This window comes from Gadus morhua, chromosome 8, assembly GCF_902167405.1.
Source record: "Gadus morhua chromosome 8, gadMor3.0, whole genome shotgun sequence".
Classification (NCBI taxonomy): Eukaryota; Metazoa; Chordata; class Actinopteri; order Gadiformes; family Gadidae; genus Gadus; species Gadus morhua.
Window position 1 is genome coordinate 12,354,836 of NC_044055.1, and position 19,058 is coordinate 12,373,893.

The window sequence follows — 19,058 nt, forward strand, 5'->3', positions numbered from 1 at the left end:
GCACTAGTGAACACGGTGGGGAACACGGTAGGGAACTTATTAGTGAACATACTAGTGACAATATTGTTACTAGTGTTTATACTCTGTCGATCTTGATTGCTCTAGTCTTGACTCCCAAGATCTCTGTCTGTATCGGGGGTTGATTGTTCATGTCTGACCTGGTGTGATTGCAGCTCTACCATTGGTCCAGGTAGATGAGAAGGGGGAGAAGGTTCGGCCCAATCAGAACCGCTGCATCGTCATCCTCAGGGAGGTTCCAGAGAGCACTCCCATGGAGGTACACAGACACACACACACCAGACACATCCATCAAACTATTGTCAGTCATGAAGCAAAGGCTTTTATCCCAAGCGACTTCAGATCCATGTCTTTAATGTGTGCGTGTGTGTGTGTGTGTCTCTCAGGAGGTGGAGGCCCTGTTCAAAGGAGACCACCTCCCCAAATTCCTGAACTGTGAGCTGGCCTACAACGACAACTGGTTCATCACCTTCCAGTCAGAGGCCCACGCACAGCAGGTGAGGACCTCACAGAGAACAGCCCAACACTTTGTTAAGTCACCGATTTGTATTACAGTAGTGCTCACTGCATTTCTCCTCCCCAGGCGTACCAGTACCTCAGAGAGGAGGTGAAGACCTTTCAGGGGAAACCCATCAAGGTGTGTGTCTGTGTGTTCGTCCGTGAGTATCTGTCTGAGTTTGTGAGTTTGTGTATGTGTTCGTCCGTGTGTATCTGTCTTGATTGTGTGGATCTGCGTCTGTGTGTACCTACATAGGGGTCTGTGTGTGTGTGTGTGTGTGATTAATAGCAGGGGGATGATGCAGTGATCCACTGCTCCAGTCTGATCTGTGTCTTGATGTTTATCATCAGGGTGCGGTGTGTTAATGTGTTTACCACCACTGTGTGTCTCCCCTCGCGGCTGAGGGGTAACTCGTTAAGATTCTGGCCATTAGGCCTCATGTATAATTCAGCTCATCGCTGCTGGATTGCTCCACGCTGAAGCTGAGTGGTGCATTTCAATTCACACATCACACCTGGAGACAGCTTAAATACCAGTCCCAGTGGTACCTGTTCCAGAGCTACTCAGACCAGCGTTCACCCCGCCCCATAGATGTCCTACAATGACACTTCAGTCCAGGTAGTCGTAGGCTAGGACCCCAAACCGCTGGTCTACAGCCATGCTTTAGTACAAGTGGAGGGTTGGTTATTACGATACACGCGCATCGTTTTAATGTGATGTAAACTTCCCCGCTCCTCCCATCACTCCTCTTCTCCCTTTCCTACTCCCCTCCTCCCTCTTCCCCCATCCCTCCTTCCTGTCTCTGCCTCACCTCTTTCTCTCCCCCACCCGTCCCTCATTCCCAATACCTCACTCTACCTCTTTCCCTCTTACCTCCTCCTCCCCCTCTCCTCCACCCCTCATTCCTACCCCCTCTCTCTCCCCCACCCCTCTCTAACTCCCCATCTCTCCCTCCTCCCCCCCTCTCTCTCTCCCCCTCTTCTCTTTCTCTCCCCTCTTTTCCTCCCCATCCCCTCTCTCACTCCCTTCTGCTCCCTCTCTCCCCCACGCCTCCCTCACCCCTCTCACCCTCCACCCCCCCTTTCTCTCCTCCCCCTCTCTCCACCACCCCTCCCTCTCTACCTCACCCCTCTCCCACTCCCAGGCCAGGATCAAGGCGAAGGCGATCGCCATCAACACTTTCATGCCAAAGAACGGGTACCGGGTTCCGGCTGAGGTGAACCCCTACGCCCCTGGGGGCCAGCAGCAGCAGCAGCAGCAGCAGCAGCAGCAGCAGCAGCAGCAGCAGCAACAGCAACAACAGCAGCAACAGCAGCGCTACACCTCCTACTACATGCCCCAGGTGTACAGCCCCCAGCAGCAGTACCCCCTCTACAGCCTCATCACGCCCCAGGCCTGGTCCACCACACACAGCTTCATCGACCCCCAACTGGTGAGACTCCCGCTCCCAGCATGCACCGTGGACGGGCAGGTGGGCGGGGCTTAGGGACAAGCTTCACCTTTTTAGATGAAGCCGGTTGAAGCCATCAGTGGGTTAGTTGAGGTGTTGGGTTCTAGTGGTTAGTTATACAGTTGACTAACTTTATTAGTACTGCGCTAAAACAACATTCACCCACGCTTCCTTCTGTCTATCTGTCTGCGTCTCTTCTCTCCCTGTCTCTCTCCCCCCCCCAGGTCACTCCGTTCCACAACACCCAGTTCATCAACGGCTTCACGTCCCACAGCTTCAAACCGGCCACATCCCCCCTCAACGTGAGGCACTACCCCCCCAGGAACCGGTGAGTGGCCCTGCTGGACCCCTGGTCCTCGGGGGTCTGCTGGCCCCCTGGTCCTCCTGGGGGGTCTGCTGGCCCCCTGGTCCTCCTGGGGGGTCTGCTGGACCCCTGGTCCCCCTGGGGGGTCTGCTGGACCCCTGGTCCCCCTGGGAGGTCTGCTGGTCCTCCTGGGGGGTCTGCTGCCTGGTGGTGCAGAGCAGTGTGATCAGTGATCCGAGCAGCCTAAGCATCTCTTTGTCATTAAGGCAGACTTTACTATTTATTCAGATTATTTACTGTTTTTCCTTGTGTTCTCTATTCGCTGGATCTCTAATCGAACTGATTAGAAAAATGATGTAAATGTATGTAATATTATTTAATCAAATTGAATGTAATATAATGTAATGTTATGGAATGGAATGTTTTGTCCTTCTGTCGCCTAATGTGATGAAATGTTATGTCCTCATGTTTCCTGGTGATGTAATGCAATGCTAATGTCGTCCCCCCAGGACCCACAGTAAGCCCCACCCTCGGCCCAGCCTGGCGCCGGTGGAGCGGTCCTCCGGCCTGCTGGACAGCCCCCCCCTGTTCCCCAGCTTCCCCAGCGACCGGCTGCTGAACGGGGGGGTCCGGGGCCCTGCACCCCCACGCCCCGCTCCCGGCCCCCCCCGCCCCCGCATTCCCTCAGGCCCCGCCTTCCCCCGCCGGGACGTCGCCGGCACGGGACGGCTGGCCGAGCCCCCCCCCGCCGCCGCAACCGCCCCACCCGGGGCGGACTACTCCCTGGGCCTGGGGAGGGGAAGGTAGGAGACCGCACCCCCAGACCACCATGGACCCCCCCCTGGGGCGGCAGGACCCTAACTCTCTGTTTCTGTCCTCAGGAGGAAGAGGGAGGACAAGTTTACAGTAAGTGCTCTGTCGCCGTGTTAGCCCCTCCCCAGCATACTTTCTGTTATCTGATTGGCTGTCTATATTAGTCCCTCCCAGCACTCTTCTCTATTTTCTGATTGGTTGTCTGCCTTAGCCCCTCCCTCAGCGATCATCTTTCTGTTGTCTGGTTATGTCTTCATTAGCCCCTCCCTCAGTACTCCTCTTTCTGTTTTCTGATTGGTTGTCTGGATTAGCCTATCCTGCAACAATGTCTCGGATTGGCTGCGTTTTAGCCCCTCCTCTCACGTGTCTCTGATTGGCTGTGTTAGCCCCTGCTCTCACCGTGCATCTGATTGGTTATGTGTTAGCCCCTCCTCTCACCGTGTCTCTGATTGGCTGTCCCTCCAGAGGGTGGTGCCCCAGTCTCCGCCCCCCCCTCCCAAACCGTCGTCCCCCAGCTTCGAGCTTGGCCTCTCCAGCTTCCCCCCGTTGCCCGGGGCAACCGGCCAGCGCCGGCCCGACGACGCCTTCGACACGCGGCTGGCCAGCAGCGTTCTGATTGGCTCAGCCAAGGAGCAGGTGAGACGGCCCGCGGTGAACGTGTTCTGTGAGACCCCATCACAGAACTGAACTGCCCCCCCCCCCCCCCCTCAGTGGTGCTGAAACTCTTTCTACTAGTGTACCCCCTTCCCCCTATTCTTTGAAGAGTACACTAGTAGTCCTCCAAAATAATATAAATGATGAATGAACATAAATAATGTGTGTGCGTTCTATTTGGCAGTGTTACCATGAACATTAAAAATGTGTGAATACAGGCAATTTAGTGAGAAACACAGGCCTGAGCTTCATGCAACTGTTGCCTCATTTCTTCCCACAAAAGAACCCCAACGCCATGGGAGGGTCAGAGCATGCAGAGGTGTTCCCATTAAAATATATTCCTCCTGAATCTCAACCACTTGACTTTGTATTGTCTAGCTTTCAGAATTGAATCTGAGTATCCCCAGTAGCACGCCAAAGTAGGTACTGGTCTAGACATCACAGAGCAGACCCCCCCCCCCCCCCATGGGGAGTGGGAGTAGTGGTCTATTTATTAAAGTCGGCTGTTAGGTTTACTCAACCAGCTTCAAACACTCGATAACTCAGAGCGCTGCAGACAGGAACCACGTCTGAAAGATATGAAACAGACCATCTAGAAAACACTTTAAAACATGAATCATTTAGGAGAGAAATGATAAGAAGGTAAAACGTCCATAGGCCAGTGAGCACAGGCGTGTGTCTGTCCAGAAGGCTGCCCGGCGCGTGGTCAGAGTACTGAGTACTGAGGCCTCTCTCCTCTGCAGAACTCTGACGCCGCCGCCCCCACGGCCCCCCCACCAGGGGGCCCCAGGGAGCCCATCTGGACCGTCGCCCCCCCGCCGCCCTCCAGCTTCCAGCCCACGGCCAGCAACTCCAGCCCGGGCGCGGGCCCTACGCCGGCCCCAGGCTCCACCCCGGGCCCCAGCCCGCCCCAGGCCCCGGCCATCTCAGCCCCTCACCTGTAAGAAGAGTTGAACCTCCATTCAGTCGTAACATTCATCCCTTCAGTTATTCACACAGTGGTGGTGGAGAGTAAACTACTATAATAACATGCACTAGCCGCGATTTGATTTGGTTTGTTAAAACTTTAGGATTGTTTATATCACAACAACACAAGACAGTAGAGCAACATGACAACACAACATGACAACACAGCAGAACACTACAATGCAACACGGCAGAACAACACGACAACATGACAACACAGCAGAACACACCATGACAACACGGCAGAACAACACGACAACATGACAACACAGCAGAACAACACAACATGAATACACGACAACAGCACCTGAGGAATATCTAAGCAGCTGCTCAATACTTCTCTCTCTCTCTCTCTCTCTCCCCCTTTTCTCTCTTTCCCTCCCCCCCCTGTCACCTCAGGGAGGTGAAGGTGGAGGTGCGGCAGCAGAAGGAGGTGGAGGTGAGGCAGCAGAAGGAGGTAAAGGTGGAGGTGAAGCAGCAGCAGCAGAAGGAGGTGCACTCTGCTGTTGAAAGGCATCCTGGCTCTCTGTCCACCGCCAGCAAGTCAGTGCAGGTCAACGGAGCCGCCACGGTCAGTACTCACCCCTCCCTCTCTTCACTCACCCCCCTTTTTTTCTTGTTGGGACCGTGAATAAAGACAGAACCTTTTCACGGCCGTTTATTATTCATCGTTATCAGATTGTCTAACGAAATAGGTAGGGTGATATATATCGCCTATCGTATCGGGAGGTACCGTGGGATTCCCCACCATAAGTTAAAACGTGTGTATTACAGCAGCTGAGCTGACGGAGGTGTTGTTGTGTGCAGGAGCTGAGGAAGCCGTCCTACGCTGAGATCTGCCAGAGAATCAGGGAGGCACCGGCGTCCCAGGCCCCGCCCCACACGCCCAAGGACGCCCGCGCGACCTGCGGCGCCCCCGCTGGCGAGGACAGGAAGTGCGATGCGGTGCCGGCCGACGGCGGCCGGGTGGCCGAGCACCGGTCCACCAGAGAGACTTACTCCTCCTCCTCTTCCTCCTCCTCCTCCTCCTGCTCCTCCAGGCCGGGCTCCGTGGCCCTGGGTCGAGGGCCCCCCCCCCGGGAGGCCCGGCGGCCCCCCAGCCACTGGCCCTCCGCCCCCTCGCATCCAGGGAAGACCCCCAGCAAAGACCCCCACCACACGCCTCCCAAGTCCCCACAGTGAGGGGGGTACGCCCCCGCTCTCCCCCCTAACGCCCCCGCACCCCCCTCCACCTGCTCCTTCCCTCACCTCCTCTCCCCCTCCTCCCCTCCTCACTAACGGTTAGAAATGGAAGTCAGGTTCTCGTCTCTTCCTGCCGACCGGAGGCCGCTGGTCTGAGTCCGGATCTCCAGACCCACACGGCCGTCAGACCAGCACGGCCACATTACTGTGCATGTAGAGCACCTCCTGCACCTCCTGCTCCTCCTCCTCCTCCTCCTCCTGCTCCTCTTCCTCCTCTGCCATACAGACGTCAGGGCGCTGTGGGGTTTGCATCCACAGTGTGATCCCTGAACTGCCTTCTGCCGTGCTGCCGACCTGCTCCAGCACGCAGGCTTCCCATTGGCCCGCTGTGGCCAGATGACCTCCCGGTGGTTGTGTCCCTGAGCAGGAGGTGCAGATGAGTGACGGGACGGCACGCGTGAGGTTGCACCGACGGGTGGGGGCTGGTGGTGTTTTTTTGTTTGGTCTTCATAACATATTTGCATTTCCATCTCATGACCACCACACTGACCTGCCGGTCGACATTTGAAAGGATTTTATTTGTATATTTTGTAGATCGCTTACTGCACTAGATGTCGTCGCTATTGTTTTTTCGGGTTCCTTACTAACTGCAGTTTCCGACTGTTGTCCCAACATGGTCAATAATATCCTGTACTCTTTGTGTTTCTCAGCAACGTTTAACATTTTCCCGCCAAAATCGGCGGCCATTTTCTAATTATTTGATTTACATTCAAATTTTCATCTGATTCGGCTTTTTCGGCTAGCTTTGCAATGGAACATAGCATGCTACTAACAATCCGAGGGTCCACCCCAAGGATGGTCACCTGTGGGTGGTCTGCTCACAGGGTCGGTCCGTGTTGAACGGCGGTTTGTACAGAGTGGGGGGGGGGGGGGGGCGGGGGGGTTCGGCTGACGGCTGAGCTAAACTAGCTTAAAGCAAGGTGATCTGATTAAGCTTTGAGGTTGGTCTCGCGTTCTCTAAACCTTCTCGGGTGATGTGGAGTGATGTTCTCTTGAGAGGTTGGCTTTGTTGAGCTTCGACGCTGCATCATGCTCGGAAGCTATATCGCTCCAGTATGCCGTGTCATGCTAAGAGGCTACATCACACTGAGATGCTACGTCACAGCCAGAGTGTCGTACTCACAATGAAGGTGCCTGGTTTTCGCATGCTTAACCGCATCCCGCCTGATTGGCCGGTTGGTTGACATTTGGAGATGTGGATTGGATAGAGTGGTTTTGGGTTGTTGTGGTTTGGTTGAGTCCTTTGCCTTTTCTGGGAGCCAGGCTTCCTCTAGCAGGAGGGTCCTGTGGCCTGGACTCAAGCTCACGGACAGCAGGGCCTGGCAGGTTTACTAGCATGGCGCTCATGTTGTCGTTGACTTGTTGTTGACCTTATTTCCGGTGTGTAAATCTCTTTATATGTAAGTAGTTGCTTCCCCTTGACTTGATGAGTCTTGTTAATTATCTTCTAATGCTGAACTGGATCCTGACCTGAGGTGTGCACTAGTCTGTGTTTGGTTTGGGAGCTGAACTCATCCTTTATCTTCAGTTGGGCAGTGAAGGTCACTTCCTGCTCAGCCCGGTTTAACTCATCTCTGCCTTGGGAAGTGGAGGGGAGCTGGTTTGGGAGTAGGACTGGTTTGGGAAGGGGTGGGGAACTGGTTTGGGGAGGGGGATTGGAACTGGTTTGGGGAGGGGGATTGGAACTCTTTTGGGGAGGGGGATTTGAACTGGTTTGGGAATGGAACTGGTCTGGGAAGCGGAATGGAACTGGTTTGGGAAGCGGGAGTGGAACTGATTTGGGAAGCGGGAGTGGAACACGTTTGGGAAGCGGGAGTGGAACACGTTTGGGAAGGGAGGGGAGCTGGTTCTTGAGCTTGGAGACTAGGGTCCGTGGCGGTTAGCTTGGTGACTGGTGTCCATGGCGGTTAGCTCGGTGACTGGTGTCCATGGCGGTTAGCTTGGTGGGTTGCAGATGGTTCCCTCCTGGGTGATGTATTGTTGTCAGGGCTAGTGGGAGGCAAGCGGGAAGGGATGTGGAGTGTCTATTTGTCACCCGAGTGACAAAAAGTAACGATTGATTGGCGATTGGCTAGCTTGGATTGTAGGCGTGGTCTAGGAGTTGGCAGGCAGGAAAGTGAGTGAAGGCAGATGATTGGTTCGGTTCTTCAGGGCAGAGTCCTCCCTGCCAGGCGTAGTTGAGCCAGACAGCAATGGAACCAGTATAGCTGCCAAAAGGCTGGAGAGTGGACTGGGAATACAGATGGTGGGGTAAAGGATGCAAGTGACGATTGGAATGCACTCGAAGTCAGACGTTTGTACAGCAGCAACATCCACATCCAAACATTTCACCCCCTGTTCACTCGTTCACAAGTTCATGTCTTCAGAGGAGATGATGACGTTTGGCTTAGCAGACGGTCTCACCAGAACCCTGCGATGCTGGGAGGCCCCAGCAGGGGGTCCTGGGAGGAGGCCCCCAGCAGACCCCAAGCCTTCAGGACCAGCGTGAGGTAGCACACCGTGGACCCCCCAGAGGATAGAGGGTCCTTGACCCTTCTGGTCCCCTAGAGGGTCCTAAACCCCTCTGGTCCCCTAGGGGACTCTGGATCCTTCAGGTCCAGGTGGGTGGTGGTCCCAGCCCCAGGACCCAGACTAAACAAAGCCATGGTGGCCTGCAGACAAACCAAAAAAAAAAAGATAGAAAAGAGAAAAGTGTGAAAAAAGGGAGTGGTTTTATTTGTACCATCTCCATAACCACAAGCCCAGGGGGTGGTCCCTGTAGGCCACCGTACTCGGGGGAGGGGTTTAGAGGATGGACCCACGGGAAGGGGCCGGGATCGGTTCCGGTCTCTGGCCGACGTCTTCCTGCAACAAGGAGCATCCTGGGTAATAACCCGTGGTGAAGGATGGCGGGGGGGCGGCGGTTATGTCCGGGCCGCACTGCTCCGACCGGACGCTGGCCTTTGTGTTGTCGTGTTTTGAAGGACTGGGATGCACTGGGATGGAGGGCGTGGTAGTTTGGTTTCTTCGGCCCCCTTCCTTTGGGTGGAGTCGGTCCCACGAGGAGAATTCACCATATCCGCCTATTTATAAACCAATGCTGTTCGTTCACCACCAATATCGGAAGTTGTTTATTGCTCTTTTCTTTTCTTTATTTTTTGGGAGAAAAAGTTAGAAACCGAAGTTTCTATTCCGATAAAAATGTTATGATGTTCCATCCAGTGTTTAAGAAACTTGAATTTTATTTAAACTTGAAAAATGACTTTGCCTTAACTTTTATACGAGCATATAAGGGTTTCTTTCGTTTTTGGGAAGGGAAAAATACCCCCAAATTGTAACGTTGGCATGACATACGGAGAATACTCGATCGTACGAAATGTCGCAAGAAGAAGAAAGGAACAAATCTAGCAATTTTCTTAATTTCCTTTTTTTTGTAAAATGTACGAAAAATAGTCGGTTTGATTGTCCTTTTCTTGTCTTTCGTCAGGTTATTTTGGGGAAAAATATAAACCTTGTAAATGCAAACTAGTCAATACTGTATTAAATATGTGCACTTTGAACTGTGTGCTTTGCTTGTACAGGTGTAAATACTTAGAAAAATATAAGAGGTACCTTAAAAATGATATAAAAATATATTGATCTCAAACTATTAATGTTGCTATCAAGCTGGATGTAGGATACAAAAAAAATCTTAATGTTGTGTTTGAATATATATTTTGTTTAATTTTATTTTTATTTTGGTTCAAATACTGCCGGCTTCGCCGTGCGTGGAGTGTTCTGATTGTAAACCCTTTCATCTTATTTTCTTAATGTCACTTTCATTCCATTATTGAATCTTCTCACCTGGCCACCAGGTGGGTCAGGCCCCGCCCCCTCACCTTGCACAATTGGGAAAAGTCTTTGTTCCTTGAAGAGCACCAATCAGAGTCTGTGGTCCTGGACCAATCAGAATCTGTGGTCCTGGAAGAGCGCCAATCACAGCGCCCGCCCTCACGCACCTAACGATGCAAAACATGGCCAGTGTCCCTCATCGACTACTCTGAGCTATCACGTCCTACCAGGCTAGGTCCGTTTGTAGTCATGCTAACCTAGCATGCTAAAGTGGCTTGTTAGCAGAGCCCGTGGTAGGATGGAGAGGTCAGTAGGTGTATCTAGCGTATCTTCTGGGTGTCTAGATGTCTTGTCTTGGGGCCGTGCTTCAGGCGGTCGCCTACAGATGACATCACAGTCGACCACGATAAAGCACATTGTAATGCACTGAGGCTACGGTTAAGGCGCGATTCCCCAACGGCGCGGTAGTCCCCCGTCCCCCCGGCACGTTGCTGCAGACTCTCCTCATTACAGCCACTACGTTTTTTTTCACACACATTGTTTTCCTTGAGGCCAGCGATGTTGTTTTGCTTCACAAAGGGGGTGTTTTAAGGGATGCCCCAGAGAGACCACAGCCCTCCGTGATCCGGAAGAGAACAGGGTCTCAGGCGGAGGCTAGAGCAGCCCTCAGTCTGGAGTCGCTCCTCATGAGGCTGAGCCTCGCCAGCGCCCGCTGAACTCGCCCTCCTCCTGCGCGCCCCTCGTCTTCCCCCACACAACGTATGGCCCAGTGAACGCTCGTTTACGGTAGAGTTCAGTGGAGGAGGTTTATCAGGAAGTGTTTTCAAGGGACGGCAGGTCAATGGGTCCGTCAGACGGGGTAGTTTAAGTGATCTTCAGTCAAATTAGAAACAGTCACTTCTAATACGGTATCACTTTCTTCTTTAATGGCTTTTTGGGAGTCCTATTCTCTGTGGAGTGATGTGATTGAGATCTTTTATTTCTGGCATCCAATATTTATATCAAACGAGTTCTGATGCGTTTCTCTAAGATCCTGGGTACCGAAACTTCCAATCCACCCACATAATTTCATCATCTGACGGCTGTATTCTAAAACATCAGCTCTCAGCACAGTGTATTTGTGGGTCACTCTTCCCTTTACGGTCGGCAGTGCTTTCATGGGAGTCGATCTGTTATAATGTGCATCCCCCTGAGATGGTGATTGGGTGGCAGGCCTCGTCGGAGTGCGTTTTGGCCGCGGTGGAACCGTGGTGCAGACTTTGTGCTCACTCCTTTCTGGGACATTAGGCGAGCTCTAGCGAGGCGACCCCCATTCCCACGGGGACTGGACCACACGTACCAAGAACTGTGCCATCACACCTTTTTTGTTTTCTTTTATCTGAAAGAGCAGTTTAATTTGTATATAGCTGAACGCTTGGCATTTCATTGTTTTCATTTCTGTTTTGTGTATTTTCCGTTTGGAAATGTGTGTGTTACTGATCCGTGTTTGAGCTCCGTGTGAGGACTGGAGGACATTCTGGGGACGTGTTTAAACGTGACACCACTGACTGGAACAGAGGACTCTGAGCTCCTGGACTGGACTGAGACCGCTTCCCTCTGCACCTGGACCTGGTTCTGGTCCCACACTCCGAGCTTGTTGGGACGCCAGTGTCCAGCACACACACACGTTTGTTTTGAAGTACACACACACAACCCGACTGTGCTGCGCTAACACACCATCCGCCTGTCTGTCTTTGTCGGGCCGTCCGGCGCTGGTGATGGAAGCGACGGACGGGGAGAAACAAGCAGTAAAAAACAAAATGGTCGTCTGCCACCCCCCTTGGTGCATGTGTGCTCCCCGTGGCGGGAGGGGGGATCACGGCCGGGACCGCCTCCGGAGGTCGGAGGTCAAACTGCATATCAGTCCTTCTGGGACCCTCCTTGGCGGTGCCGTGGCAACAAGCGGTTACCGCGCTTACCGAATGCAACAGGAAGTGACCGGAGTGACGCCGCCGGCCTCCCTCTCTGCTCACTGTGGTTACCACGGTAACACTCTAAACACACGTGCTAGGCTAGTGGCTACGGACAATCCAAGACCCCCCCCCCCCCTGCGTGGGCGTCGACAACAGTTTGGCTAACGACGCTCGCACCGAGTGTTGGACAGGGGTGACGTTTGAGTCCGACCCGAGTGTTGAACCGAGGTTCCGTTCAAGAGGGCTTTTTTCAGTTGATTTGGTTCTCTGTCGTTTTATTTTTCTGTTCTTACCTATTCTTCCATTGAAACTGGAATCAAGCGTACATGTGGGCTATAGATAATTTAAGTTACTCGTGTCATGATGTAAAACTGTCTGATTTGGAGAAAAAAAAATGTAGCTTACTGAAAAAATAAATAAAGATTTAGGCACTGTTGTGGTTTGTGTTTGTTTGTTCCTTTGAGTTCTGGAAGTGTACATCTGTGACCTCGGCACATTCATAAGTGCTTTTATAGCTGGAGACCGAGCAGACTCTCAGGCCAGCATGGAAAGGAGTCGAGACATACACAGCTGTCTTAATGTCAACCAATAGAATTACACTTCTCGTAGCCAATCAGAGCCAGTAGCCAATCAGAAGACTGCCTCAGGATTTCTGAGGTCCCGTAATCAAGTTTGTTTGACAAGTCGGTTGACAGGTTTGCTTTATTCTGCTGAGGTTTCTACTAGCAGGGCGATTGATATCTGTCAAGTCCCTTCAGGAATTTCAGGATTTTTGATGTTTTTAAACATTAACATAAGCTCTGAAACCAGTGACTGAACGAAACAACCGGTATTTACATTAATAACAAACACGCCTCCTCGATGGTTCGGACAAGTTTAGTAGGGTCTGGATAATGTGTAAGCCTACCTCACCTACTGATTTTAGTGGCAAGACGGATTGTCCTTTTTCAAGGAGCCCATTGGACACGCCCCTGTTCGGTCACTAAATAAATAGCTCAGCTGTCGGAAAACAAACCGACTACCTCGGGAATTACATACTGGTTTGTCCAACGTCCCCAAACTAAACCACAGCTATGTCCTGCTTCCTACGGCAGTTTATTTTAATTACAAAACTAGGTTAATCAATTCCCCGTATACAACAGAGAAAGCTAGGATAAGATACCATGTATAAGGCAAGGTAACTTTATTTATATAGCACTTTTCATACACAAGGCAGACTCAAAGTGCTTGGCAGAACAGTCATACAATAAAATAAAATAATAGGTAAGTAAAAGAAAAACATATGCAAAAAGATAGAAAGTTAAAAAGGCATTTTAGTATTAAAATAGAAAATAAAGGCAAAGTTAAAAAAAAAATAGAAAGTGCAATGTATTTAAGATTTAGCAGAAAGCTATAGCAAACATAAAAGTCTTCAGTCTTGTTTTAAAGGTGCTCAGAGTTGGGGCAAGTCTTAAATCCTCTGGGAATTTATTCCAGCTATTTGTTGCGTAGTAACTAAATTCTGCTTTCCCATGTTTTGTGTTTACTCTGGGGATAATTAACAGATTGGTCTCAGAGCTTCTTAGTGATCTAAAAGGCTGATGTAGTGGAAGCATATCAGTTAAATATTTTCGGCCTAAACCATGTAGGGATTTTTAGGTAAGCAACATGATTTTAAAATCAATTCTCTGACCTACAGGAAGCCAATGTAACGATTTCAGAATTATTATTATTATTACCATACTACAAAGAAAACAGAACAAGTACTATGTTTAAGGGCCGGGACGTGCAACATACAATAAGTGCGTAGTGCGGGGATGAGGGAGATCCAACAGGTGGTCGGGCCGCCGGTAGAGGGCAGCAGAGACACAGAGTCCGGATCTCTGCTGTCACACAATCAAGGATTTACAAAGAGAGAAGGAATGTGTTATCATTTAAGTCCCTAATCGACTGAAAAAACACACACACACACACACACACACACACACACACACACACACACACACACACACACACACACACACACACACACACACACACACACACACTTTCTCTCTCACACACACACACACACACTCTCACACACTGTCACCTATACACACACACATATAGACACACACACACACACACACACACACACACACACACACACACACACACAAACACCTACACAGACACACATACACAAACACCTACACCCACACACACACACACACACACACACACACACACACACACACACACACACACACACACACACACACACAAACACACACACATTCTCTCACACACACACTCACTCACACACACACACACACACACACACACACACACACACACACACACACACACACACACACACACACACACACACACACACACACACACACACACACACACACACACACTCACCTACACACACAAACAGGGTTCCCGCAGCGGTTCTAACTGGTTCTACATTCTTAATCTGTTTCCAATTAAGGAACTCAGCAGCTGAGATCGTTGGCGTGTTCTAAGCCGGAAACCCGACAACAACGTGATGATTCAGGCCATCATCTGTTTACACTCCTCCTCTCCTTCTCTCCTCTCCTGTCTCCTCTCCTCTCCTATCTCCTCCGCTCATCCCCTCTCCTCCTCTCCTCTCTCCTCTCCTTTCCTCTCCTAATGGTGTAAACACAACACCGTCACCTCGAGGTGAAGCTGTTAACTAACAGGTGGGGGAGTGGCCTGGAATGAATATGAATATTGAACATGTAATTATGCAAATTGGGGCCCTGTCTCCTCCAGGTCAGAGGTCATCAGTTCTTTATTGACACCAACACCATCACACACATGACCGAACTAAATCAGATTCAACCGTTCATTGAGAGGCGCGTGCGCGGCGCGCCCTTGTCGGGCCACGCGGCAGACTCCACCGCGGGCTTCAGTCCCGCCGGTGGAGCGCGAGACAACACGCCTCGTCTCGGCCCAGCGGCTAGCGGACCGACAGACACGCGGGACTCGCGGGAAAGCGTGCAGACGTCTTCCAGCCAGCAGAGCGCGCGGACCAAGCGGCACGGGGCGGTGCGCGGACTCTTTCCATTCGTTCACTTTTCATATTCGGGGATTTGACCTCAGCTCCTCCTCTGCTCCTCCTCTGCTCCTCCTCCCTACTTCCTGAGGAGCTTGCGGAGGACGGCGGACCGCTCGGAAGGAGACGTTAACGGAGCGAAGGAGAGACGGGAGGAAGGATTTAGGAGAGACGGGAGGAAGGATCTAGGAGGGGAGAGCGAGCGGAATGGCGGACCGCGACCCGGTCCCGCTGCCGGTGGAGGTGCGCGCGCGGCTGGCGGAGCTCGAGCTGGAGTTATCAGAAGGTGAGTCCTGTGTGCGCGTATTGTTTTGTAGCGGCTCGCGGTCCCCGGTGGTCTCCGGTGGTCTCATGCACCCGGGAGTTCTCCCTCCTTAGGGCTCGCGCAGGACGGTAGTGAGATGACACTTTACCGAACGGTACCGACGGGAAGGATTAACGGAACGTGTGTGTGTGTGATTGTGTGTGTGTGTGTGTGTGTGTGTGTGTGTGTGTGTGTGTGTGTGTGTGTGTGTGTGTGTGTGTGTGTGTGTGTGTGTGTGTGTGTGGTCATGACACGTCGATAACAACTTTGTGTGTCTGACTCCGCTGGGAGTTCGTTTCTCCGGAGAATGCCGACAATGCGGTCGAGACCAGAACCTGCTGTTCGGGGTGGGCTGCGAACCAACACCGTACCCGAACTAGTCCCTCCTCGCGCGCCGCCACGGGGGGTCGAGCAGAGGAAACTCACCGATATCGATTCTCACAGCACTCACAGCCTAAAGTCATCTGTCACATTTTGACACACACACACACACACACACACACACACACACACACACACACACACACACACACACACACACACACACATCTATACACAACATACACACATCTATACACTCATCTATACATAACATACACACATCTACACAACATGAACACACTTATATAAGCAACACATACATGCATCTATTCAACATGAACAAACATCTATACACAACATGAACACACATCTATAAACCCCCCATGCACACATCAGTTTCATTACATAATGTCCTCATTTTTTAGTTGAATGACTGCAGACAGACAGACAGGTATAGCAGACAGACAGACGCAGATAGATAGCAGACAGTTATAGTAGATAAACAGACAGGTATGTGAGACAGTCAGACAGGTGTTTTACACAGACAGGTATGTCTGACAGAAAGTGAAATGACCTTTGGATGAAAAAACACATTTATCTTTCTTATCATGGACATTTTATTGCCGTGTGTGTGCGTGTGTCAGCAGACTTCTGTTTCTGTTGTGCGTTTTATTATTCTGATGGACTCTCAAACATTCTCCCATTGGCAATTAGTTTCTCATTCATGCGCAATCAGTCTCTCTCTCTGTCTCTCTCCCTCCCCCCACACCTAGGAGCTTCTGAATGAATGAATGGCTTAATAAATGAATTGCTTAATGAATGAATGGCTTAATAAATGACTGGCTTAATGAATGAATGAACGCGTGGGACTCCATGATTTTGAAGTCTTGCTTGGAGTCCCGCCCTCTTTCGAGCCATGCACTAACCCTCCTGGAAGTGGGAATGTCTAGAATCACACCAGCAACCGTACACTCCTCGTATCACTCTACTGTACACTCCTCATATCGCTCTACTGTACACTCCTCGTATCACTCTACTGTACCCTCCTCATCTCAGTCTACTGTACACTCCTCATATCGCTCTACTGTACACTCCTCATATCACTCTACTGTACACTCCTCATATCACTCTACTATACACTCATATCACTCTACTGTACACTCCTCATATCCATCTACTGTACACTCCTCAATCCTCATATCACTCTACTGTACACTCCTCATATCCATTTACTGTACACTCCTCATATCACTCTACTGTACACTCCTCATATCACTCTACTGTACCCTCCTCATATCACTCTACTGTACACTCCTCATATCCATCTACTGTACACTCCTCATATCACTCTACTGTACACTCCTTATATCACTCTACTGTGCACTCCTCATATCCATCTACTGTACACTCCTCATATCCATCTACTGTACACTCCTCATATCACTCTACTGTACACTCCTCATATCACTCTGAGCCGTGTTATCCCGTCGTTTGAACTGTGAATCCAAACTTTAAAACGTGTTCCGATCCGTCCAACCCCCCGCCTGTGTGGTCCCCCCGCGAGGTGGAAGAACAAGATGGAGCTGTCGTAGTGGACCCTGGCTGGTGTTCTGTCTGATGGAGGAGGAGGGGATGAATATTTATGATGTGTCTGGAGTGTCTGTCTGGCAGGCTGAGGCTGGGGTGGAGTTGGGCTGATGATAGGGGTGGAGGTGTTGATGGGTGGTGGTGATGGTGGTGGTGGAGAACGCCTTAGAGTGGATGGCGGTGGTTATGGTGAGGGTGGAGGTGGTGTTGGTGGGAGTGGATGGCGGTGGTTATGGTGAGGGTGGAGGTGGTGTTGGTGGGAGTGGATGGGGATGGTGGTGGTGCTGTAGAGGGTGGTGTTGTTGGCTAGCCGAGTCAACAATAGTGTGTGTGTTGCTGGGCCACAGGTGATCACAGACACGGACCAGGTATCTGAACGTTTGAGCCTTTCAAAGACCCTCTGGGGATGGATCTCCTGGAGGGGGAGCTGGAGGGAGAGGCCTGAGAACGGAGAGCTTAGCGGGATGCTGACGACTGGTTGGGACGCGATCCAGGCCCACTAAAGTAGTCAGGGGCATGAAGACATTACAGGAGCCTTGAACAATAAGAGCATTCAACCGTGGAGTCTCGGACCAGAGAGGGTCCGACATCTGAGCCCAGGAAGTCATTGAGCAAACCACCACTGAAACCAGAGGGAGAGGTTCCACCTGAAGCACCTCAGAGGGTTCCAGCGTGGACATGACCTGAAAGGTCTTAATTCAATCAGGTTCACTGAAACCAATAAAGGTCTTAATTAAGTCGGGTTAACTGAAACCGATAAAGGTCTTAATTCAGCCGTCCATCGTATTGGACCAGGGTGTGTTTTCGTGAAGCACTGACAGCTTTCCCACATGGTCGCCAAGGCAACGTTCGAACTGTGTTCTGCTGAAGTGTGATTGGCTGAGCTGACACTTGAACTCTAACTGCTACCAGGGCTCCTGAGAGCCGAGGGCCCCGATTGGTCGACGGCTCCCCGGAGACGTTGTCGAAACGGAATGTTCCGGTGGCAGTTGGGATGGCATAGTAGGGCGGTGATGTCATCCTGCTGCAGCTGACCGGGGGAGGGGAGGGGGGGAGAGGGGGGTTTCATCATCACCCCCCCCCCCCCCCCCCCCCAGGCATGTTGCTGTAAGCAGAAAACTTAAATCCTCTCTCTCTCTCTCTCTCTCTCTCTCTCTCTCTCTCTCTCTCTCTCTCTCTCTCTCTCTCTCTCTCTCTCTCTCTCTCCTTAACATCCCATAATAGCTCCCCTGATGACAGCTTTCCTCCGCAGCCCAAATGGTTTGTACAACTGTCTTAACGTCCGCTCCGTTTACACTGTGACCTCCGATCCCGTCCCGACCCCGTCCTAAAGCTGCCTGACCTTTGATCTCTGCTGGCCCTGGGTCTCAGGACCAGCAGCTTGGCTCTCTGAGAGAGGGAGGTCTGGTCCAGTGGTAGTACTAGCAGGTAGGGGTTAGACAGTACAGAGACAGGTCATTAAGGAGCAGGTAGGGGTTAGACAGTACAGAGACAGGTCATTAAGGAGCAGGTAGGGGTTAGACAGTACAGAGACAGGTCATTAGGGAGCAGGTTGGGTTAAACAGTAACAGAGATGAGTCTTTGAGGAGACACATACTACAACACATACTCTTCATTTTGCGTATTAAATGTATTTATCTCACTATTTTCTGTGGTGTTTAGTGTAGCTATTTGGACTCTATATTATCTAGACCTTCTATAGACCAATCTAACCAGAGCTGCTAAGCCCCACCCCTCCCCTGACATCATCCTGTCAATAGAGCCTCTGTTGTGGGGAACACTGACGCTTTGTCTCTCTCTTCAGTAGAGCTTTACAAGATAAGAGCTCAAATGATGAATGAATCCCATCTGTGCTCTGTCACAATAAAAGCCCTCCTCCTGACTTCCTCCCTCAACCTTTCATAACATTGAGTAACCCTTGGGTTTTCCCTCGCTAACCACCCCCCCCCCCCCCCCGATACCTGACACTTAGCACCGGGCTCGGAGGCTAATAACACATCTCTGAAGCGCTGGTTTGAGATGCAGAGGTTGGGTGGTTGGGACGTTATCGGTTGGTCTGGGTGATAAACCGATGGCACAACAGCTGCCG

At 51.4% G+C, this 19,058-nt stretch overlaps 1 protein-coding gene across 1 annotated transcript in view; it reads left to right on the top strand.

Moving 5' to 3' along the window:
• The window catches only part of larp4b (La ribonucleoprotein 4B), a 28,839-nt gene extending 16,695 nt beyond the window's left edge, over nt 1-12,144 (top strand). The window contains exons 7-17 of the mRNA XM_030363367.1: nt 174-277; nt 405-515; nt 602-655; nt 1,662-1,949; nt 2,192-2,295; nt 2,781-3,074; nt 3,153-3,177; nt 3,550-3,720; nt 4,482-4,678; nt 5,104-5,275; nt 5,512-12,144. Coding sequence (XP_030219227.1) covers nt 174-277; nt 405-515; nt 602-655; nt 1,662-1,949; nt 2,192-2,295; nt 2,781-3,074; nt 3,153-3,177; nt 3,550-3,720; nt 4,482-4,678; nt 5,104-5,275; nt 5,512-5,886 — 1,895 coding nt within the window. The 3' untranslated portion in view covers nt 5,887-12,144. The remainder of the gene's footprint in view (nt 1-173; nt 278-404; nt 516-601; nt 656-1,661; nt 1,950-2,191; nt 2,296-2,780; nt 3,075-3,152; nt 3,178-3,549; nt 3,721-4,481; nt 4,679-5,103; nt 5,276-5,511) is intronic.
• The last annotated feature ends 6,914 nt before the right edge of the window (nt 12,145-19,058 follow it).